Source organism: Delphinapterus leucas, chromosome 1 (genome assembly GCF_059928025.1).
Source record: "Delphinapterus leucas isolate spDelLeu-1000000601 "Yukka" chromosome 1, BTC_Dleu_Yukka2, whole genome shotgun sequence".
Taxonomy (NCBI): domain Eukaryota; kingdom Metazoa; phylum Chordata; class Mammalia; order Artiodactyla; family Monodontidae; genus Delphinapterus; species Delphinapterus leucas.
In genome coordinates this window covers 146,266,203-146,291,093 of record NC_143129.1, presented here as the reverse complement: position 1 = coordinate 146,291,093, position 24,891 = coordinate 146,266,203, and the positions used below count along the sequence as shown (strand labels likewise).

At 37.5% G+C, this 24,891-nt stretch overlaps 1 protein-coding gene across 3 annotated transcripts in view; it reads left to right on the top strand.

Moving 5' to 3' along the window:
* SCP2 (sterol carrier protein 2) overlaps nt 1-24,891 on the top strand; it is a 161,924-nt gene that overhangs the window by 85,091 nt on the left and 51,942 nt on the right. For all 3 annotated transcript variants that reach the window (XM_022575710.2, XM_022575708.2, XM_022575709.2), the window contains one exon: nt 21,845-21,998. In XM_022575710.2, coding sequence (XP_022431418.1) covers nt 21,845-21,998 — 154 coding nt within the window. The remainder of the gene's footprint in view (nt 1-21,844; nt 21,999-24,891) is intronic.

Sequence of the window (24,891 nt, the reverse complement as noted above, 5' to 3'; positions counted from 1 at the left end):
TGCAACCAGAATGTCCTTCGTTAGGTGAAAGGATAAATAAACAGTGGTACATCCAGAAAATGGAATGTTATTCAGCCCTTCCCCAAAATTTAGTTATCAAGTGATGAAAAGGCATGGAGGAACCTTAAATGCTTATTGCCAAGTGAAAAAGCCACTCTGAAAAGGTTACATACTCTATGATTCCAACTATATGATATCCTGGAAAAGGCAAAACTATGGAGACAGTAGAAAGATTAGCAGTTGGAGAAGGGAGGGTTGACTAGGTAGAGCACAAAGGATTTTTAGGGCAGTGAAACTGTTCTTTATGATGCTTTAATAGTGACTATGTGTCATTTTCCATTTGTTAGATGTATACAACACCAAGAGCAAACCCTAATGTAAGCTATGGACTTTGGGTGATAATTATATGTCAATTTAGGTTCTTCAGTTGTAACAAATGATCCACTCTGGGACAGGATGTTGATAGTGAGGGAAGCTATGCACGTAGTGGAGACAGGGAGAATATGGGAAATCTCTGTACTTTCTACTAAATCTTGTTATGAACCTCAAACTGCCCTAAAAAGGAAAGTGTAAAAAAAGTTAATCTCTGTTAACATACATTTATGTTAGATGATAGATAATGGAAGACAGGAAAACAAAAGCAATTTGGTTAATATATACAAATATATTTATGTCAAAGCAAGGAAGATAGTCCTGTTAAATTGTTAAAGTCCTTATTTCTGCAACTTGTAGGTGGTGATAGCTGGTATTTGTAATTTCCTTCTTTCACTACCCATTCTATACTGCTTTTGCCCTTAGTAAGTACCTCATTTGTAGTTTCTCATCTGGTGCAATAAACTAAACCTTCATTCCTGAATAGTCTGTGCTGTTAGCAGTCCTGCTTCTTTGGGTTATTGTAGTAAACTAACTTTTATTACAAGACAGGAGAGTATTAAGAGGCACCTCATAGTACTTTTGGGTTCCAAGCTAATCCTTTTTGTCCTCATTATATAGTAGCAACCCAATATTCCCATGATAATCAGGTCAGTCACCCCAGTCAATAAATCCCCTTCTTTGCATATTAGTTCTGTGTCATGAAGAACCCTAAGTGTCCAGGTAGCAGTCTCTGCTTCCAGTTCAGTGTAATCACTGTTTTGTCTAAGACTTCTAAACCAGCAGAGCCCAAAGTTTCAGGAATGGCAAATAAAATGTTGTTAGTGGATCATTCAGGATAATAGTGAGAGGAACTGCTCCCTTTTCTATCCTTTGATCCTTTTTGTATCCTGGCTATGGAGAAACAGCATCATTGATTCAGAGCATGTTCCACATTGGTTTTTTTGGCGGTACGCGGGCCTCTCACTGTAGTGGCCTCTCCCGTTGCGGAGCACAGGCTCCGGACGCGCAGGCTCAGCGGTCATGGCTCACGGGCCCAGCCGCTCCGCGGCATGTGGGATCTTCCTGGACCGGGGCACGAACCTGTGTCCCCTACATCGGCAGGCGGACTCTCAACCACTGCGCCACCAGGGAAGCCCATGTTCCACATTTTGGAGGATATTTCCCCAGCCCTGCAAAGTGTTGCTGGCACCATTATTGAGTCTTCAAAAGGCTTTTACATTATTCTATCAGACCAGCTGCTTCAGGGTGATAGAATACATGGTAAGCCCAGTGCATGCTGTAAGCAGGAGTCTATTCCTGCATTTCATTTATTTAGGCTGTTAAATGAGCTTCTTAATCAGAGAAATATTATGTGGAATACCATGTTGGCAAATCCACCCAGCACAAAGATCAAGTATAAAACCCTAAGGAGTATAAAAATTAGAGGTGTAGGTGGAGAAGAGACGTTTAAGAATGTTGTGAAGAAATGATCAGTTATCCAAGGGAGGAGAATGTTTCAAAAGTTAGAGGTCAGGCCAGAAAAGTTAGATTGATGAAGAGTGAAGAATGTCCTTTGGATTTGGCTATTATCAAGTCATTGGCAACCTTGAAGCAATTTTAGTGAAGTGTTTTTCACGGAAGCACATGGGAATTTGGAAAGAATTAGAAGTGAGAAAGTAGCAACAGCAGTGCAGATAAACTGTTAGGAGTAGTGGCTGTGACTGGAAAGGGATATGTAGAGGGTGTACCTCAGTTGCAGGTATATGTTCTATATGAATGAAGTCATGGCTTTGATCTTAACCTCTTCACTCTTTTCGGCCTAGTCATTTTATCTGTAAAATAGGAATAAAATATAGTATCTACCTAATAGGGTTGTGCTGTGGATCAAATGAGTAAATATGTGAGTCCCCAAAACAGAGTAGAAAAACAATAATTGCTAGTATTCTCTTCCCACCATTCCTACAAAAGAAAGCCAAAATGGATCCAGTTAACTGTTGCTAGTAATAAAGCACTTGTTTGTATCTCAGTATGAAAAATAATTTATAACCATTTCAGGAAAAGAAGATTGTTAATTTGTAAAGAAAATAATTTTCCTTCTAGTATGACAGCCTCAAGGCACCAATTTCACTATGTAAATATTGTGCCCAATACTACACAGACATTATTTTAATACTATGCTCTGCCTTTGGTAAATAGACTAACCCTTTTTCTTTATCCCTCAAAAGAATGAGGTCATACTTCAATGTTGATTTTGTTGCTAATGGTATGTACAGAAGTCAGGGTGATAATAAATGTTTCTGTGGTATGGTCATTGAAGCCTTAAAGAGTTACGGTTTGCATTTGAGACAGTGATTTAAATTCTCCTTTCAACAGCTTCCTCACTCTCATATAGGAAACTTCTGTTTTCATCAGGAGATGAATGTGACATTTCAGTTAGTTGTTGTTATTGACACATAACTTTTTTCTCCTCTGAAAGAACATGTTTTTATTATAATTGACTTGTTGGCCATTCCGAGATATTTTTATTCTGTCATCCACTAAAACACTCAGAAATAATGATTTGTTGTAATGATATGATTTTTCATATCCATATTCTTTCTCAAAATTAAGGTATAATTTTCATAAAATAAAATGCACAGTTCTAGCAAAAACACAGTTGTTTATAGCAGCATTATTCATAGTAGCCAAAAGGTGGAAACAACCCAGATGTCTGTCATCAACTGATGAATGGATAAACAATATGTGGTATATTCATACAATGGTATATTCTTTGGCCATAAAAGAAATGAAGTAATGATACATGCTACAACATAGATGGACCTTGAAAACATTTTGCTATGTGAAAGAAGGCAGTCACAAAAGACCTCGTATTACATGATTCATTTATATGAAATGTCCAAAATAGGCAAATCTGTAGAAACAGAAAGGAGATTAGTAGTGGCGGAGGATTGGGAGAGATAGCTAAAGAGTATGGAACTTCTTTTTGAGGTAATGAATATGTTCTGAAATTGATTGTGGTGATGGTTGTACATATCTCTGAATATACTAAAAACCATTGAATTGTAATCTTTAAATGGATGATTGGTTTAGACCATTGGGTACATCCATGTAACTACCAGCCGAAACAAGACATTAGAACATTTCCATCACCCCAGAAAGTTCCATTGTATCTATTTCCAGTAAATCCCCAACTTCCCTCAATCACCCCACTCTAACTCTCCAACCCTGCCCCCCAACCAAGCTAAGACTTATTGACTTCTATCATGGGAGATTAGTTTTGCTGATCTTCGAACTTCATATAAATGGTACAGTATAGTGTGTATATGTGCTCTTTTGTGTCTGGATTCTTTAACTCAGTAGAATGTAAGATTTATCAAAAATTTTCTTGTATCAGGAGTTCATTCTTTTTTATTGCTAAATAGTATTCTATTGTTAAAATATATCAGTTTGTTTACCCATCTTTCCGTTGATGGACATTTGGGTTCTTTTCTGTTTAGGGGTATTATGAATAAGGATGCTATAAATATTTTTGTACAAGACTATTTGTGGACATACCTTTTGTGTTTTTCTTGGGTTAGTAACTCAGAGTGAAGTTGCTGAGTCATAGGGCAGCATATGTTTACCTTTATAAGAAACTGCCAAATAGTGCTCCGAAGGGTTGTCATATGCTTTTTAATATTATAGCTGGATGACAGATTTTAACATTTTTTAAATTAGTTTTCAATGGAGTGTAGTTGATTTACAGCGTTGTGTTAGTTTCTGCTGTACAGCAAAGTGAATCAGTTATACATATACGTATATCCACTCAATTTTAGATTCTTTTCCCACATAGGTCATCACAGAGAATTGAGCAGAGTTCCCTGTGCTGGACAAATTTTAATATCTAACAAGTATTTCTCTTTCTCCTTAGGTTTAGTTCTATTCCTCAGAGTCAACCCCTTTTAAAATTTCTTTTGTACTTTTCCAAAAATTGTTATGCTTATACAAATACATATGTATATATGTATTTATAGTCTTTCTGAATGTATGTTTGTATATGTGTATATTTATCACATTGTAGACTGCTTTTTTGCTTACATCTTAAAATTTTTTCTATATTATCACTTACAGCTGGTCTTTATTCTTTTTAATGCCTGCATAGTATTCTGATTACAAGAAGTTTACCTAGTGATTCACTTATGGATAGACATATAGGTTATGTCAAGTTTGTTATTACAAACAATGTTGCACCAACCATCTTGTGTCTTTGCATACTTTTTCAAGTATACCCATAGGATAAATTCCAAACAGTGGACTTCCTATGTCAAAGGATAGTATGTATTTTAAAATGGATGGATATTGCCCCATTTTCTTCAAAAAGATTATACCAAGGCACATTCCCAACAACAGTGTATGAGAGTGCTTTTTTTTTCCTACAACCTTGTCAACATTGGATTTTTAAAAATCAGATGTAGACAATTTTGCCAGTCTTGACAGGTCATCCAGTTCTTTCCCCTGGGCACTAAGAAAACTAACCTAAAACACCCAGGAAGGTAGAATTTGCCCAATTTTTAAATACTTCAAAGAGAGACTCGTACCTTCTGCAGTATTTTTTGAAAACTCTTTTCAATATTTGAGTCTACACTGTTGGTAACATTTTCCTCTTATCAGTCTTTGAGGGATAGTGTTTAATGGTGGTGTAGCATTTTGGGAGGAAAATTTATAAATCTTGATGACTTTATTGGTAGTCTGCATAAAATGAGGAATTACTGAAGAGTAAATGTTTACTTGCTACACACTGAGGATTTGGATATATTTCAAGTAAATCTGACACGTGGCCATTAGCTGGAGCCCAAGAAAGAATTCAGACTCCTAGAAAATATATCAGAATGACAGCTCAGAGTTGTTTAAATATTTTTGCCCTAGTTACTTGGATAACAAACTGCAATAGGATTCTAAGAAAATCAGAAAACAGTCAAGTAAGTGTTTCCAAAACATGTTAAGGTGGGGTGGGGAAGGTTTAAGGTTCTCTTCTACCAATGGTATTCTTTTAATTGTATGATATTGCTACTTTGGTGGGAACTCAGCATTGGAGAATTAGCTTTAAAATTAACTTTCCATAACACTGGTTTCTGATTTTAACTTGTTAAGGTCTGGGTTAAAAAAAGCTTCTAACTTCCATAATGGTACTTATAATAGAAGAGAAAGAGGTTTATGCATTTGAATTGAATGGTCTTTTGTTCATTGTCAGTTTAAAAACATGAATTCCTTTTGGATTTTCCAATTAGAAAAATCACAATAAACCTTAGGGTTTTTGTTTTTTTTTTTGGGTTTACTTTGCAATTGTCATACGACAAAAAGCAAATTAGTGTCCAAATAATAGTATCATATTTTATTCCAGTTTTTAAAATTCTTTCACATGTATTGTTCAACACATTGAACGTTTGTTTAAAATGAATAAGTAAAATTTGACTTTAGCTCATTTTTAGCCATCTCTGATTTATGAAAATGCATATTAGTGTCTGGGGTCTACTGAAAGGGCATGAAAGTGCTTTTGAGATAAAACTCTTAATAAGGGATTGTTGCTTTGAAGCTGAAAGTTGGTTATTTAGTTTGGTCTTTTATATCAATTCAGCCTGGCATTTAGTGCCTTTCCAGTGAGGCTTCAACCTCGTTTTCTGTCCTGATCTTCCAGTTTTCAGTCTATGAAAGTTCAATAAATTCTTATTGTATGTCTACATTATCATTAGGTGCGGTAGGTAACTGGTATTCAAATATGGTGTCTACTGATGGACTGATTCAGAATCCCCTGTGGCTTTAAAAAATACGTATTCCTGCCCTACCATTAGAAATTCTGATTCCTAAGCCTGGTTGATCCAAACAGCTTATGTGTTTATAAAGTTCCCCCAAAGAGCTTTTCATGCCCAACCAGGTTTAGGAACTAGGGCTAGGGTACACAAGGTAACCACTGCCCTAAGGAAGCATACAAGAGGCAGATAATGTAACACAAATGATTAGAATCCAAGGCAGAATATAGGTGCCTTAGGCAAAGCACAAACCAGAACTATGAAGAAAGGAAAAAGGGAAAGGAGAATGGGAGGGGTGATGATTTACTAAATACCCACCACGTGTCAGATTCTATGCTAGCATTTATATCTAGTTGGGTTTTGGGGGAGGAGATGTAGAAAGAGGAAGCATAGTTAAACTAAACTGGACTGTTTGCTTTTTTCAGATGTGTTTAATTCCTTCTCACCTCTACAAACTCTGGCTTTGCTGTTTTCTCAATAATAGAAACAGCCAACAGACGTATACAGCGCTAATTTCTAGGCATTCTTCTAAGTATTCTTCATGTACAAATGCATTTAATTCTCACATCTATTTTTTTATATTTTATAAAAGAGGAACGTAGAGGCACAGAGTAACTTGCCCAAAGTCACCAAGGTAGAACGTAGCAAAACTAGGATTCAAACCCAGGCAGCGTATTTTTAGGATCCAGGCCCTTAACCACTACACGCTACTTCAGAGCCCTTTTCCTCAGTGGAAATGCCCATCTTCAAGGTCGATCTCAAGCGTTATCTATCTTATGAAGCTTTTCCTGATTTCTTGATCCTTTCCATAGATTAATCTTTCCCTTTTCTGAACTCTTGCTATACTCTCTCAGTACTTCTCTTTTGACATTTATGCGTACAGTGCATATTATAATTATTTGTGGCCTTTTAAAATATCTCCTCTGTTTGACTAAGAGCCTGTGAGGGCAGGATCCATATTTCATTTGTCTCTGTACCCTGAACAGTGCCCAATACAAGACGTTGCACATCTAAAGAAGGTTGAATAAATTATTTCTCCTTTAAATCTGAAGGGTAGTATGGGGGCAGAGGGGATAAACTTGTTTAGTGTGAGAAGACTTAGGATCATTGGGAAGAATTCATGGGAAGGTAGATTTTGGGCTGTGGCAGGAAAGAAACTTTGTTAATTGTGGTAAAATGCACATAACGTAAAATTTACCGTCTTAACCATTTTAAGTGTACAGGTCAGTGGTATTAAGTACATCTACCTTGTTGTGTCACTGTAACCACCATCCATCCATAGAACTCTTTTCAGGTTGCAAAACTGAAGCTCTGTATCCATTAAACAATAACTTCCCATTCTCTTCTCCCCTCACCCCTGGCAACCACCATCCTACCAACTGTCTACATGATTTTGACTACTCTAAGTACCTCACATAAGTAGAATCGTGCAATACTTGTTCAGGAAAGAACTTTTTAACATGGCATTTCGAAAATGGAATAGATTGCCACCTGAGAGCATATATTGCCTGTCACAGAGGCTGTGCATGAGATATACAAGTTAACAACTTGATGGGAATGTTCTAAGGGGAATTGCCCATCTGTTAGGGCCTTAGATTTGACACACTCTTAGATCCTTCCTAATTCTAAGATGCTCTAATATCCCAAAGGGATGGAATTATGTCTCCTCCTGAGTTCACATAGTTCTTAATATTTTTAATGGTACATATATTATTCTATTGTGTGACTTTTTTAACATGTTTCAGTACCTTTAAAGGTATTATAAACTTGGGTTTTAAGGAGTTGGGTGAAAATGAAATGAGAGTAAATGGAATTTTAGCCAGCGGACCTAACATACTCAAACCATGGCCTGGCTCTTCTTGTACTCTCTAAGGGGTCACTAAAAGAAGTACATTCTAGGATGATGACTGACAAAACCTAAATCCAATACTGACTCTAAAAAGTCAGTAATTCAGTAAAGCCTAAATAGCATTTTACCAAAATTCATCTCTCATCATATCCTAGAGGTCACTGACCTGTCCTCATTCCCGTTGCCCAGAATTTTGCACATTTATCACTGTGTTGTGAGGGGAGGTAAGTTTTATCATTAGACTCTAATGAACACTCTTCAGTGCCAGGAGAAATGGAGCCTGAGAGAGAATGTTTACTTTTGATACCTATTGCCAGGTAGACATAGCTAGGAGCAGGCCCTGGCTTTTATTGCTCCTGACAAGAAAAAGGAAGACAGAGAAGGAATATCGTGCCTATATATCCCATATTTTATTTTCTTATTTTAACAGCTCTTTTGGGGTAAAATCAACATATAATCAGCTGCACATATTTATTTATTATCTTTTTAATAGACCTTTATTGGAGTACAATTGCTTCACAATACTGTGTCAGTTTCTGCTGCACAACAAAGCGAATCAGCCATACGCACACGCACGTCCCCACACCCCCTCCCTCTTGAGCCTCCCTCCCCTCCTCCCTGTCCCACCCCTCCAGGTCATCGCAAAGCACCGAGCCCATCTCCCTGTACTATGTGCTGCTTCCCACCAGCTATCTGTTTTACATTCGGTAGTGTATATATGTCCATGCTACTCTCACTTTGCCCCAGCTTCCCCCTCCCACCCCAAGTCCTCAAGTCCATTCACTATGTCTACCTCTTTATTCCTGCCCTGTAACTACATTCATCAGTACCATTTTTTTTTTTAGATTACATATATATATGCGTTAGCATTTGGTATTTGTTTATCTCTTTCTGACTTAACTTCACTCTGTATGACAGATTCTAGGTCCATCCACCTCACTGCAAATAACTCAATTTCGTTTCTTTTTATGGCTGAGTAACATTCCATTGTATAGAGGTGCCACATCTTCTTTATCCATCATCTGTCGCTGGACATTTAGGCTGGTTCCATGTCCTGGCTATTGTAAATAGAGCTGCAGTGAACATTGTGGTACATGTCTCTTTCAGAATTGTGGTTTTCTCAGGGTATATGCCCAGTAGTGGGATTGCTGGGTCATATGGTAGTTCTATTTTTAGTTTTTTAAGGAACCTCCATACTGTTTTCCATAGTGGTTGTATCAATTTACATTCCCACCAACAGTGCAAGAGGGTTCCCTTTTCACCACACCCTTTCCAGCATTTATTATTTCTAGATTTTTTGATAATGGCCATTCTGACCAGCATGAGGTGATACCTCATTGTAGTTTTGATTTGCATTTCTCTAATAATTAGTGATGCTAAGCATTTTTTCATGTGCCTCTTGGCCATCTGTATGTCTTCCTTGGTGAAATGTCTATTTAGGTCTTCTGCCCACTTTTTAACTGGATATTTGTTTTTTTGATATTGAGCTGCATGAGCTGTTCATATATTTTGGAGATTAATCCTTTGTCAGTTGCTTCATTTGCAAATATTTTCTCCCATTCCGAGGGTTGTCTTTTTGTCTTGTTTATAGTTTCCTTTGCTGTGCAAAAGCTTTTAAGTTTAATTTAGGAGGTGGGTCAAAAAAGATCTTGCTGTGGTTTATGTCAAATAGTGTTTTTCCTATGTTTTCCTCGAAGAGTTTTATAGTGTCTAGTCTTACATTTAAGTCTTTAATCCATTTTGAGTTTATTTTTGTGTATGGTGTTAGGTAGTGTTCTAATTTCATTCTTTTACATGTAGCTGTCCAGTTTTCCCAGCACCGCTTATTGAAGAGGCTGTCTTTTCTCTATTGTATGTACTTGCCTCCTTTGTCCTAAATTAGGTGCCCATATGTGCGTGGGTTTATCTCTGGGCATTCCATCCTGTACCATTGATGTGTATTTCTGTTTTTGTGCTAGTACCATACTGTCTTGATTACTGTAGCTTTGTGGTATAGTTTGAAGTCAGGGAGCCTGATTCCTCCAACTCCGTTTTTCTTTCTCAAGATTGCTTTAGCTATTCGGGGTCTTTTGTGTCTCCATACGAATTGTAACATTTTTTGATCTAATTCTGTGAAGAATGCCATTGGTAGTTTGATAGGGATTGCATTGAATCTGTAGATTGCTTTGGGTAAGTATAGTGATTTTCACAATATTCATTCTTCTAATCCAAGAACATGGTATATTTCTCCATCTGTTTATGTCATCTTTGATTTCTTTCATTAGTGTTTTATAGTTTTCTGAGTACAAGTCTTTCACCTCCTTAGGCAGGTTTATTCCTAGGTATTTTATTCTTTTTGCTATAATGGTAAATGGGAGGGTTTCCTTAATTTCTCTTTCTGATTTTTCATTGTTGGTGTATAGGAATGCCAGAGATTTCTGTGCATTAATTTTGTATCCTGCAACCTTACCAAATTCATTGATTAGCTCTAGTAGTTCTCTGGTGGCATCTTTAGGATTCTCTATGTATATATAGTATCATGTCATCGGCAGACAGTGACAATTTTACTTCTTCTTTTCCAATTTGTATTACTTTTATTTCTTTTTCTTCTCTGATTGCTGTGGCTAGGATTTCCAAAACTATGTTGAACAAGAGTGGCAAGAGTGGACATCCTTGTCTTGTTCCTGATCTTAGTGGAAAAGATCTCAGTTTTTCACCATTGAGTATGATGCTTGCTGTGGGTTTGTCATATATGACCTTTATTATGTTGAGGTAGTTTCCCTCTATGCCCAGTTTCTGGAGAGTTTTTATCATAAATGGGTGTTGAATTTTTTCAAAAGCTTTTTCTGCATCTATTTAGATGAGCATATGGTTTTTATTCCTTAATTTGTTAATGTGGTGTATCACATTGATTGATTTGTGTATATTGAAGAATCCTTGTATCCCTGGGATAAATCCCACTTGATCATGATGTATGATCCTTTGAAATGCTGTTGGATTCTGTTTGCTAGTATTTTGTTCAGGATTTTTGCATCTATGTTCATCAGTGATATTGGCCTGTAGTTTTCTTTCTTTGTGACATCTTTGTCTGGTTTTGGTATCAGGGTGATGGTGGCTTCGTAGAATGAATTTGGGAGTGTTTCTCTCTCTGCAGTTTTTTGGAAGAGTTTGAGAAGGATCGGTGTTAGCTCTTCTCTAAATGTCTGATAGAATTCGCCTGTGAAGCCATCTGGCCCTGGACTTTTGTTTGTTGGAAGTTTTTTTTTTTTTTTTTTTGCGGTACGCGGGCCTCTCACTGCTGTGGCCTCTCCTGTTGTGGAGCACCGGCTCCGGATGCGCAGGCTCAGCGGCCATGGCTCACGGCCCCAGCTGCTCCGCGGCATGTGGGATCCTCCCAGACCGGGGCACTAACCCATGTCCCCTGCATCGGCAGGCGGACTCTCAACCACTGCGCCACCAGGGAAGCCCTGTTGGAAGATTTTTAATTATGGTTTCAATTTCATTACTTGTGATAGGTCTGTTTATATTTTCTAATTCTTCCTGGTTCAGTTTTGGAAAATTGTAGCTTTCCAAGAATTTGTCCATTTCTTCATAGTTGTCCGTTTTATTGGCATATAGTTGTTTGTAGTAGTCTCTTATAATCCCTTGTATTTCTGCGGTGTCAGTTGTGATTTCTCCTTCTTCATTTCTAATTTTATTGATTTGCGTCCTCTCCTTTTTTTCTTGATGAGTCTGGCTAAGGTTTATCAATTTTGTTTATCTTCTCAAAGATAAACAAAAAAAGCACCAGCTTTTAGTTTTATTGATCTTTGCTAATGCTTTCTTCGTTTCTATTTCATTTATTTCTGCTCTGATCTTTATGATTTCTTTCCTTCTCTTGACTTTGGGTTTTCTTTGTTCTTCTTTCTCTAGTTGTTTTAAGTGTAGGGTTAGATTGTTTATTTGAGAGTTTTCTTGTTTCCTGAGGTGCGATTGAATTGCTATAAACTTCCCTCTTAGAACTGCTTTTGCTGCGTCCCATAGGTTTTGGGTCGTTGTGTTTTTGTTGTCATTTGTTTCTATGTATTTTTTATTTCTTCTTTGATTTCTTCAGTGATCTCTTGGTTATTTAGTAGTGCACTGTTTAGCCTCCATGTATTTGTGTTTTTTACAGTTTTTTTTCCTGTAATTGATTTCCAGTTTCATAGTGTTGTGGTCAGAAAAGATGCTTGATACAATTTCAGTTTTCTTAAATTTCCTGAGGATTGATTTGTGACCCAAGATGTGATTTATCCTGGAGAATGTTCCACGTGCACTTTAGAAGAAAGTGTATTCTGCCACTTTTGGGTGGAATGTTCTATAAATATCAATTAAATCTGTCTGGTCTATTGTGTCATTTAAAGCTTGTGCTTCCTTATTTATTTTCTGTTTGGATGATCTGTCCATTGGTGCAAGTGGGGTGTTAAAGTCCCCTACTATGGTTGTGTTACTTTCGATTTCCCCTTTTATGGCTGTTAGCATTTGCCTTATGTATTGAGGCACTCCTATGTTGGGTGCATAAACATTTATAATTGTTATATCTTCTTCTTGGATTGATCCTTTGATCATTATGTGGTGTCCCTTCTTATCTCTTGTGACATTCTTTATTTTAAAGTCTATTTTATCTGATAGGAGTATTGCTACTCCAACTTTCTTTTGATTTCCATTTGCATAGAATATCTTTTTCCATCCCTTCACTTTCAGTCTGTATGTGTTCCTAGGTCTGAAGTGGATCTCTTGTAGACAGCATATATATGGGTCTTGTTTTTGTATGCATTCAGCCAGTCTGTGTCCTTTGGTTGGGGCATTTAATCCATTTACATTCAAGGTTATTATCTATATGTATGTTCCTACTACCATTTTCTTAATTGTTTTGGGTTTGTTTTTGTGGGTCTTTTTCTTCTCTTGTATTTCCCACCTAGAGAAGTTTCTTTAGCATTTGTTGTAAAGCTGGTTTGGTGGTGCTGAATTCTCTTAGCTTTTGCTTGTCTGAAAAGCTTTTGACTTCTCCATCAAATCTGAATGAGATCCTTGCCGGGTAGAGTAATCTTGGTTGTAGGTTTTTCTCTTTCATCACTTTAAGTATATCTTGCCACTCCCTTCTGGCCTGCAGAGTTTCCACTGAAACATCAGCTGATAACCTTATGGAGATTCCTTTGTATATTATTTTTTTGTTTTTCCCTTACTGCTTTTAATATTTTTCCTTTGAATTTAATTTTTGTTAGTTTGATTAATAGGTGTCTTGGTGTATTTTTCCGAGGGTTTATCCTGTATGGGACTCTCTGTGCTTCCTGGACTTGGGTGACTATTTCCTCTCCCATGTTAGGGAAGTTTTCGACTGTAATCTCTTCAAATATTTTCTCAGACCCTTTCTTTTTCTCTCCTTCTTCTGAGACCCCTATAATTCGAATGTTGGTGTGTTTAATGTCCCAGAGGTCTCTGAGACTCTCTTCAATTCTTTTCATCTTTTTTCTTTATTCTGCTCCTCGGCAGTTACTTCCACCATTTTGTCTTCTAGCTCACTTACCCGTTCTTCTGCCTCAGTTATTCTGTTATTGATTCCTTCTAGTGTATTTTTCTTTTCAGTTATTGTGTTGTTCATCTCTGTTTGTTTGTTCTTTAGTTCTTCTAGATCTTTGTTAAACATGTATTTTCTCAATCTGTGCTTCCATTCTGTTTCTGAGATTCTGGATCATCTTTACTATCATTACTCTGAATTCTTTTTCAGGTAGGTGCCTATTTCCTCATTTATTTGGTCTTGTAGGTTTTTCCCTTGCTCAGTCATCTGTGACATATTTTTTTGCCATCTCATTTTTTTAATTTATTTAAATGAGTGGGATTGTGTTCCTGTCTTACTGGTTGTTTTGCCTGAGGCGTCCAACAATGGAGTTTGTAGGCTGTTGAGTAGAGCTGGGTCTTGGTACTGAGATGAGGAACTCCATGAGATCTCACTCTGATGAATATTCCCTGGGGTCTGAGGTTCTCTGTTAGTCCAGTGGTTCGGACTCAGAGCTCCCACTGGAGGAGCTTCGGTCCGACCCCTGGTTCATGAACCAAGATCCCGCAAGCCATGTGGGGTGGCAAAAAAGAAAAGAACAATAACAAAGTAAAAATAGATTAGGAAACTAACAGGTATGTTAGAAAGAATATAAAAATAAAAAATATAGATGAATCAACAACCGGAAAGTATATCAGTACCACAATAGTACAAAAGAGGAGGAGGGAAAAGAAAAGAATAAAAAGGGGGGAAAGGCTTTGGCTGTGGAGGGCGGGGCCTAAGCAAGGGTGAGGTTTGGGCAGTGGGCAGGATCCACAGGGCTGGAAAGGCCCTGGGGAATGTGGGGCGTGGGGCTTAGGCTCAAGGAACAGAAGGGGTCCAGGCGTGCCCCCCACCCCTGGTCTCAGAGGGCAGGGTACCTCAGCTGGGAGCCCAACAGGCTTCCTGGGTTCGAGTGGGTGGGGCAAACGCCCTCCTCTCCTCTCCTGCTCCTTGGGTCTCCTCTCCTGCTCCCTTCCGCCTGCCTCTCCTGATCTCCCTGGCCTCCTTCCTATGCTCCCAAGGGCCCACACGGCCTGGAGGGGGCTTTAGAGGGCAGGGGACCAGCCTGGGAGCTCAACAGGCTCCCTGGGCCCCAGTGGGCGGGGCAATCACCCTCCGCTCCTCTCCCCGTTCTCCTGGATGGCTCCTCCCACCTGCCTCTCCTGATCTTCTCAGCCTTAGGGGCACTGATCCTGTCTGGCCTCCAGTTTTCCTCCCCACTCAGTCCCCCTACATCCTACCAGTTCACTTTGGGGTTCCTCCCATCTCCTTGGGCATCAGAGTCCCCCACCAGCAGCCGGCAGTTGCCCTAGTCGTGGGGAGACACTAACTCCGCATCTTTCCACACTGCCATCTTCAACTGCACGTATTTAAAATGTACAATTTAATAAGTTTGACATATATATCCACCTATTAAACCATCACCATAGTCAAGATAGTGAACGTGTCCATCAACCCCAAAAGTTTTGTCATATATACATCTTTGTAATCCCTCCTTCCCACGATTTCCTACCCCACATCCCAAAGGAGTGTTTTCTGTCACTATAGATTAATTTGCATTTTCTAGAGTTTTGTATAAATGGAATTCTACAGTATGTTATCTTTCTTTTTGTCTGCCTGAGAGTTGTCCATATATTTGCATGTATCAATAGTTCATTCCTTTTTATTGCTGAGTAGTATTCCACTGTATGGATATATCATGTTTATTGTTGATGGATATTTGGGTTGTTTCTAGTTTTTGGCTATTACAAATAAAGCTACTGTGAACATTCATGGGTAAATCTTTGTATAAACACGGATTATATTTTCTCTTGTGTAAATACTTAGGAGTGGAATGACTGGATCATATGCCAGGTGTAGGCATAACTTTTTTTTTTTTTTTTTGCGGTATGTGGGCCTCTCACTGTTGTGGCCTCTCCTGTTGTGGAGCACAGGCTCTGGACGCGCAGGTTCAGCGGCCATGCCTCACGGGCCTGGCCGCTCTGCGGCATGTGGGATCTTCCCGGACCAGGGCATGAACCCATGTCCCCTACATCAGCACGCAGACTCTCAACCACTGTGCCACCAGGGAAGCCCAAGTAGGTTTAACTTTTAAGAAACTGTCAAACTGGGGACTTCCCTGGTGGTCCAGTGGGTAAGACTCCACGCTACCAATGCAGGGGGCCCAGGTTCGATCCCTGGGCAGAGAACTAGATCCTGCATGCATGCCCCAGCTAAGAAGTCCACATGCTGCAACTAAAGGATCCCACATGCTGCAACTAAGACCCGGCGCAGCCAAAATAAATAAATTAATTTTAAAAAACAACAGAAAAAGAAACTGTCAAGCTGATTTCCAAAGTGGTCATACTATTTTGCCTTTCCACCAGCCGTGTATGAGAGTTCTAGTTCTTCCACATCCTCGTCAGCACTTGGTATGGTCAGCTTTTTAAATTTTAGCCATTCTAATCAGTATGTAGTGGTATCTTCTTGTGGTTTTAATTTGCATTTTCCTACTGGCTAATGATGTTAAACAGTTTTTTATGTGCTTATTTGTCATCTTTATATCTTCTTCGATGAGTTTTGAGAGTTCTTTATGTATCCTGTGTACAAGTTCTTTACCAAATATATGCTTTGCAAAGATTTTCTCCCAGTCTGTGACTTTCCTTTTCATTCTCTTGCTAGTGTCTTTTAAAGAGCAGAAGTTTTTAATTATGGTTAAGTCCTGTCTAAGACATCTTTGTCTAACCCTGAGTAGCAAAGATCTTTTCCTATGTTTTCTTCTAGATGTTTTATACTTTAAGCCTTACATTTAGATCTGTGACCCATTTTGAATTAATTTTTATGTATGGCACAAAGTGTGGATCTGAGTCCATTTTTTACATATGGATTTCCTGTTGTTGGAGTGCCATTTATTTATCTATACTTTGTCCACTGCATTGCCTTTGTCAAAAATCAGTTGTTCATAAATATGTGGGCATTATTTGTGGTCTGTCTTTTCTGTCCAGTTAATCTATGTGTCTGTCTTTACATGAGTACCATACCGTTTTGATTACTGTACCTTTGTAATTGTTCTTGATATTAGGTAGCCTTAGCCCCCCAACTTAATTCTTCTTTTTTAGAGTTGTTTGGCTATTCTAGCTCCTTTGTATTTTTATAGAAATTTTAGAATAAGCTTGTTGATTTCTACAAAAAATTTTCCTGGGATTTTTTTTAGGATTATGTTGAATGTATAGATTTATCTGGGGGAGAATTGAGATTCAAACAATAGTGAATCTTCTGACTCATAAAATATATGTCTCCATTTATTTATTTTAAAAAGTCTTTAACTTTTCTCAGAAATATAGTTTTCACTGTTCAGGTCTTGCACATATTTGTCAGATTATGGGGTAAAAACTTAGGGGTAAATATTTGTCAGATTTACCCCTAAGTATTTCATATTTTTGATGCTATTGTGAATGGTATTTTTTCAGTTTCAAGCTTTCATTACTAGTATGTAGAAATACAATCAATTTTTGTTTATTCATCTTATAGCCTTGCTAAAACTCACTTATTAATCCTAGTAGTTGTTTAAAAACTGCATCAGGTTTTCTATATAGACAATCATATTGTCTGTGAATAAAGACAGTTTTATCTTTTCCCCTTTATCTTCATGAAATGGCCTTCTTTGCTCTGGCAAGTCTTTGCTCTGAAATCTGCTTTGGCTGATTTAATATGGCCACTCCAGCTTTCAGATTTTAACTAGTGCTAACATGGTATATCTTTTTCTATCTTTCTAGTTTTAACCTATTTGTGATTTTATGTTTAAAGTGCATTGGCAGCATTTAGTTGGGTCTTGTTTTTTTCTCCACACTGACAATCTCTGTCTTTGATTGGGGTGTTTAGACTATTTATATTTGATACGATTATTAGTATGGCCATTTGTGTTCTCTTTGTCCCAGCTGTCCTTTATTCCCATTTCTCTCTTTTTATCATCCTACTTTCGGATTATTTTTTATTTCTCCATTTTACCTTTATTATCATAGCCTATCTTCAAGTGTTATTATAAGAGCTCACTAATAGTAAAAGAACCTTACAACAGTATACTTCCATTTCTCCTGTCCAAGCCTTATAATACTGTAGTTGTAAATTTTTCTTTTACATATGTTTCAAACCCCACAAGAAATTATTTTTGTTTAAATAATCAGTTATCTCCTAAAGAGATTAAACAATAAGAAACCTTATCTATTTAAGATTAATGTAGTTACCACTTCATTCCTTTGTGTAAATTCATATTTCCATCTGCTATCATTTTCTTACTGCCTAAAGGATTTCCTTTAACATTTATAGTGTGGGTGTTACAGTATGGTGATGAATTCTTTCAGCTTATTTTGTCTGAAAATATCCTTGTTACTTTTGTTCTTGAAATATATTGTACTTTTGATAGCATTCTAGGTTGATAATTTTATAACTTCTGGAGGGAAAAACTGATCTTAATAAATGTGCATTTTTCCGTGTATGCTGAGTCCATTAATGCTTTTTGCCCTTTAAAGCTCAAAAAATCTTTGCTTTCTCAAAGAGCCAGGCTCCAACAATAGAAAAACATGCTTTTTTATGCTATTTATGCTGAGGTCTTTAGATGTCTAATTTGAAACTAAAGCTAAATTATGACTTTTTGTACTTGACTGTCTTAATGGTATAGGAAGAGCTATGGGTTCAAGGAAGCAGGAGGAAGAAAAGACCTCGGGTAATATCTCAAGATATTATTCCCTGTAGTTTTTCCATTCTGTGGATTTCCATAGCACTTAGTACTTATCTTTATTAGCACTTCATATTACACTGTGAATTCTTTGTATCTTCAATACTTAGTGGAGTGCTTGATACATATTTGAATAGCTTATTTTCAGTAGCAACCAGACTATATAACTATGTAGCTGAGTCCTAGGCTAATTATTTTTGTACAAAAAGATTGACCAACATCTTGTTAGGAAATTTTTGCAGCAGGATGGTAGTAAAATGAAGTAACAAGGTTAAAAAAATTTTTTTCCCCTTCGTAAGAGACTTTAAGAAGGACATTACTGTTTGAATATACTACTTTGACAGGATGCCCATTCCTATCTCCCTCCACAATTTATAAATATATCGTGTTCATGTTTGATAGTTTTTTTTTCCCAAGGAGAGGAAAAATATGGTTTTTAATTCAGTGCCAGAAGTTATCCAAGGAAGGAAAAATTTTAAAATGTGTTGCTCATATAGTTTATGCTTTCATAACTATCTTCTGCGTCTTCTTGGCAAGTAGATTTCTGAGGCCAACTTTTGACTTCCACCCTTCACAAATCTAGATTCTAGAAATGCAAGAAATGCCAGGTTATTCTGAAAGCAGATAACCAGAAAGCTCATATAATCAGTATGTTTTCTCACTGTCGTCTTTTGTTAAAAGTGAATAAATAAGTTAACATGGATCTTTATTCCCTCCCCCCCTTCCTCCTTTTTTTGCCACAAGTGAGTTTAGCAAATCATGAGTAGAGATTTAACACAGTATACCACATCTTCTACAGTATCAGTGGTATGGTGTGACTGAGATTATTGCAAAATCTGGTGCTTCCAGTACATTCATGTTCCCTCTCTCCCTCCTTCTCTCCCCCTCACTCTCTCCCCTTCTGCCTGCCTCCCTCCCCCAACTCCCTCTCTCCCTTTTCACCCCCTTCTCTCTCACTCTCACTGGCTGTCTTGAGCACTCTCTAGCCTCATTCACTTAACTTTCTATTCCTTAAGTAGGCTGTGTACCTTTATATGACTATCTTATTTATTAGATCTTCTGAGCCTTGAGCAGTGTCAGCACATATTAGGCATTCGGTAAATATTTGTTGGATGGATGGGTAGGTGAATATCTAAAGGGTTCCTTGCATTTTTTACTAAGATTATATCATAAACATTTTCCTAAATTATTAAAATTTTTGGATACATCATTTTAAATAGGAACATAGTACTTTGTCATATGGATAGGTCATAATTTATATAACCATTCGCCAGTTATTTCACTTGTAGATTATCTAGTTTTTCACTGTTCTAAGAAAGTGATAAACAGATAGCTTTGTGCGTAAGACTTTTCCTATGCTTGATTATTTCCATAGAACGGTTTTCAAGGCATTTTTAATGCTCTTAATAATTTTTTACATTGCTTTCCAAAAAGGTTGTACCAGTTTGAACTTTTACCCTTACTGTATGAAGGTGGCTGTCATGCCATAGTCTCCCCAGCATTGATTACTTCCATTTTTAAACATCCTGACCAATGCGATTGGTTAAAACAGTATCTTTCTATTTGATCAAGGTAAAGTTGAGTATTTTTCTCAAATATTTGTAAACTATGTATATTTACTCTTTGGGGAAGAGAACTAGCCCTATTTCCCCACCCACATATACATAAGACCAGTCTGAGTACTTTTTTTGGTCTTATGTATTCATAAATGTTTAAGCTTTTTGTATGGCAGATTTCAAGTAAAACTGATTGCCCCAAAGTTTGGATATATTAGTAGAATTATTCACTTTGACCTTAATATTCAAAATGTTCACAATTCAAAAATTCATTACAAGATGTAGAATTACCTATTTTAAAACAGTATTTAAAATATATATTCTGTAAAAATATGTAGGCATTGCTTAGAAAGGAGAAATGGCAGTTAAATTTCTTGAGAAGGTTGGGGTTATACAGAAAACTGTCATAGGTATTCGGGAATCAGACCTTGTGACTGGGGGTGTAGGTGGAAGAAAAGACATTATAGGTAGACCAGTTTGCTCTGCTTCCGGAACGATGAAACCAGTCTATCCAACATTCTTAACTAAACTATCCTTGAATAGCTGGTGTGGGAGAAAGACAAATGTAAATCAGGAGATTTGGATTCTAATCTCAACTCTGGAATTAGCTTGGTTTGTGACCATTCACAAATTACTTAATTTTACAGTTTCTCATTGCTACCTTTGTAACTAAGCAAGGGCTCCTGTGCCCATGGCTTGGCGCAGAAAGCAAACTCTGATAGTGGGTGTTTGCAGCAAAGTAAGGGTTTATTTGCAGGGCGCCAAGAAAGGGAGTGGGAGACAAGTCTCAGATCCACTCCATCTTGGTCTTTGAGTTAAGGATGTTTTAAAGGGGAAGAACAAGGAAACTGGAATTAATCATCGTCTCAAGACGTTTCTGTGACCTTTCTCTTTCATTATTGAACACGTGTATTTTTTTATTAATTAATTTTTATTGGAGTATAGTTGATTTACAATGTTGTATTAGTTTCTGCTGTACAGCAAAGTGTATCAGTTATACATATACATATATCCACTCTTTTAGATTCTTTTCCCATATAGGTCATTACAGAGTACTGAGTAAAGTTCCCTGTGCTATACAGTAGGTTCTTATTAGTTATCTGTTTTATATATAGTAGTGTGTATATGTGTGACATTTCTTAATCATGGTTTTGGGAGTCAGAAAGTGTCTGGTTTATGATTCTCTGGCCAGGTGGTCCATGGCTCAGGGGGTTGTGAGCTCATCTTGCCTGGAAAAACGACTTGAGTTTGTATGATGGTATCTACAACAGCAATTTTAATACAGTAACGATGTTATATTAACAACAGCAATCTTAGTCAACTGACTCTGATTAATTAGTGTTCAGTTAGCACAGGATTGAGGGGACAAGAAAGGGACTGAGGTCAGAGGAGACAAGTAAGGGAATAAAGTTTTGCATAGAGAGATTAATCATAAACTCGGTAAGGGAACTCAGTTTTAGGGGGGTTTGGTTTCAACATTATTTAGTTCTCTCCAGCTCTAAAAATCTCTGATTTTATTATCCAGAGGACAAAATGCTATTTTTGTGAATCCAGTGCTATTTTTGGAATAGCTGTGAATAAGTCTAGAAAACATTCTTTCTAGGAACTTTTTGAGGAGAATAATAGGAAAATTTCCCATACCAGCTAAATATTTTAGGGAAAGTCAACTCCCAAGTCCTAGATTATATTCTTTAGATACATTAAAAATGGTAAAATTAAATTATTTTTATGCTGTTTTGCGTCAGCCAGAGAACGGTATATTCAGTGTTTTCTCTTTCAACATTGCCAAAAAATGGCAGGTTGGATAAATTTAAAGAGCGCAAGGAATTTCTGAAGCCTGAATATTGTCTAAATACAAAGATTACTTAGGGAGAAAAAATAGCTAGCTGCAAAAACCCTCCGGGCTTTTAAGAGAAGTTCTTACTTAGGCAAACGTCGTCTTGGCTGAATAAAATGGTTTAGTTAAAAGTCACAATTAAACGTTAGCCCTTGTCTGCCTTTAGCTTTCTAAACCAACGGAATCTGACTGTTCTGCGTTCGATTTGTTAGGTCTGGCTCAGTGCGCTGAACTCTGCTGGCAGCTGAGAGGGGAAGCCGGAAAAAGGCAAGTTCCTGGTGCAAAGGTTGCTCTGCAGCATAATTTAGGCATCGGAGGAGCAGTAGTTGTCACGCTGTACAAGATGGGTTTTCCTGAAGCTGCCAGGTAAGTGACATTCTGGGTTTTGTCTGGCAATGAACCCTTCTGACTTTTCACAACTGATGACGTTATACAAGTAAAAAAAAAGTCCTAATTTTATTGTGTTAGTGCTCAAAGAACAAGTATTTCATTACCTTGCTTTAATAGCATGGTTTTAAAACTTTAAAACTGGCATTTAACTTTTAAACTTAACTAGCCTTAGGAAAGTTTTGTTTGAAAAGAAGGCAGCGTAGTCAAAAGAGAGTGCTGAACTAGAAGCCAGAGCTGGCTGGGCACTTGTCTCAGCCCTGCCAACTTGAGTAATTTTAATTCAGGCAAGTCATTTTTTGGTTTCCTTTCCCACAATTTGCTTTCTCCCCCTAGCGTCCCGGGCTTCTGAGGTTATTGGGAGAAAGTCATCAAATGTGCTGATTGTATCTCCGCAGATTTCTGTTTCTGAATCCAGCTAAGCCCTCACTGCTGCTAGAATCCTTTCTATTTGTCTCCTGCTGATTTTCTTCCTGCCCTTGTCAAATGCCTGTGCTCCTAAGATTTCCAAGCACTTTCTTTTCAAGCCTTTTCAGGATCCCTCAACTTCCTTGCTCTTCTCTCAGAGAAATGCTCATCCTTTTTTCCCAGAGGAAAAAAGTCCCTTTTCCTTTCCAAGGCCCATCTTTCCTCTTTGCATGCTTTTGTTTCCAACCAGTTTCTGTAACTTTGTTCCAAATATTAAGTATACCTTCTTTCTTTTGAATCTTTCCATTTTTACTTTTCTGTTGACTCCTTTCACCCTGTCAGCAAACATGTTCAGGTCTTCGATATTCTAAAACTCTGTTTTTCTCCTTACCTTAATTATTCTCTTTCATGATGAGCCTTTTATATTGAGCCACTTTTGTTTTTCTACTCTGAAATGTCATTAGTTTCCGATCTCACCACTGAGGTCAGGTAAGGCCACCAATGACCTGATTATGATACATTCTTGATAATTTCTATCTTTATTCTCTTAACCCTGCTGTAGCTTTCAACACTAATTGGCTCCTTTTTCTCTCCTGAAGTTCTTGGTAATTATGTATTCATTTTTTCACACTTTTGTTTCCACAAAGGATATGTGAACACTTTTTTACAGGGTCCGTTATATTCTCATGTTTTGTAAACTCTTGAATCTCTTCTCTCTGTCCTTCTTTCATGCCTGGAATATTAGTTCTGTGTGAAAATTCTAACTTGCAACTAAGGCCCGTCTTAGGTACCATCTCCCTTTGAATATCCACAGCACTTTGTAACTTTTGGGTCCCTATCCAATTTTTGTTTAGTTGTAGAGTATCTACCTTGTTTTGTATCCTGTTTGTTATGTGAAATCCTTGAGATCTAAGACTTTGATTCTCCTCATCCCTCTGAGGATCTCTCTCATAGTGAGTAAATGTTTATTGAATTGGATCAAATAAAAAGATGTTAAGACGTTGAATTTTAAGTTTCCTCCTAAATCTGATTCATTGGTTCTGTATCGTCCTCTGGAATTCCATGTAGTTCATATTTGGAGTTGAAAACCCTCAGTAAAAGCCAAACTATAAAGAGCTACCAGAGTCAGAATATTAGTATAGCTGTCTGATTTGCTCAGAATAGAAGATTATGCATTTAGGGCAATAAATTCTATTTTAAACATGGAATTCTCATAGTTCTTTTTTTTTTAAACATCTTTATTGGAGTATAATTGCTTTACAATGGTGTGTTAGTTTCTGCTGTACAACAAAGTGAATCAGCTATATGTATACATATATCCCCATGTCCCCTCCCTCTTGCATCTCCCTCCCACCCTCCCTATCCCACCCCTCTGGGGGGACACAAAGCACCGAGCTGATCTCCCTGTGCTATGCAGCTGCTTCCCACTAGCTATCTATTTTACATTTGGTAGTGTATATATGTCAGTGCTACTCTCTCACTTCATCCCACCTTATACTTCCCCTCCGCGTGTCCTCAAGTCCATTCTCTACGTCTCCATCTTTATTCCTGTCCTGCCCCTAGGTTCTTCAGAACCATTTTTGTTGTTTTTTCTTTAGATTCCATATACATGTATTAGCATACGTTACTTGTTTTTCTCTTTCTCACTTCACTCTGTATGACAGTCTCTAGGTCCATCCACCTCACTGCAAATAACTCAGTTCTGTTTCTTTTTATGGCTGAGTAATATTCCATTGTATATATGTGCCATATCTTTATCCATTCATCTGTTGATGGGCACTTAGGTTGCTTCCACGTCCTGGCTATCGTAAATAGTGCTGCAGTGAACATTGTGGTGCATGACTCTTTGTGAAGTATGGTTTTCTCAGGGTATGTGGCCAGTAGTGGGATTGCTGGGTCATATGGTAGTTCTATCTTTAGTTTTTTAAAGGAACCTCCATACTGTTCTCCACAGTGGCTGTATCAGTTTACACTCCCACCAACAGTACAAGAGGGTTCCCTTTTCTCCACACCCTCTCCAGCATTTATTGTTTGTAGATTTTTTGATGATGGCCATTCTGACCAGCATTAAGTGATATCTAATTGTAGTTTTGATTTGCATTTCTCTAATGATTAGTGATGTTGAGCATCTTTCATAGGTTTGTTGGCAATCTGTATTTCTTCTTTGGAGAAATGTCTGTTTAGGTCTTCTGCCCGTTTTTGGATTGGGTTGTTTGTTTTTCTGATATTGAGCGGCATGAACTGCTTGTATATTTTGGAGATTAATCCTTTGTCAGTTGCTTCATTTGCAAATATTTTCTCCCATTCTGAGGGTTGTCTTTTTGTCCTGTTTATGGTTTCCTTTGCTGTGCAAAAACTTTTAACTTTCATTAGGTCCCATTTGTTATTTTTGTTTTTCTTTCTAGGAGGTGGGTCAAAAAGGATCTTGCTGTGGTTTATGTCACAGAGTGTTCTGCCTATGTTT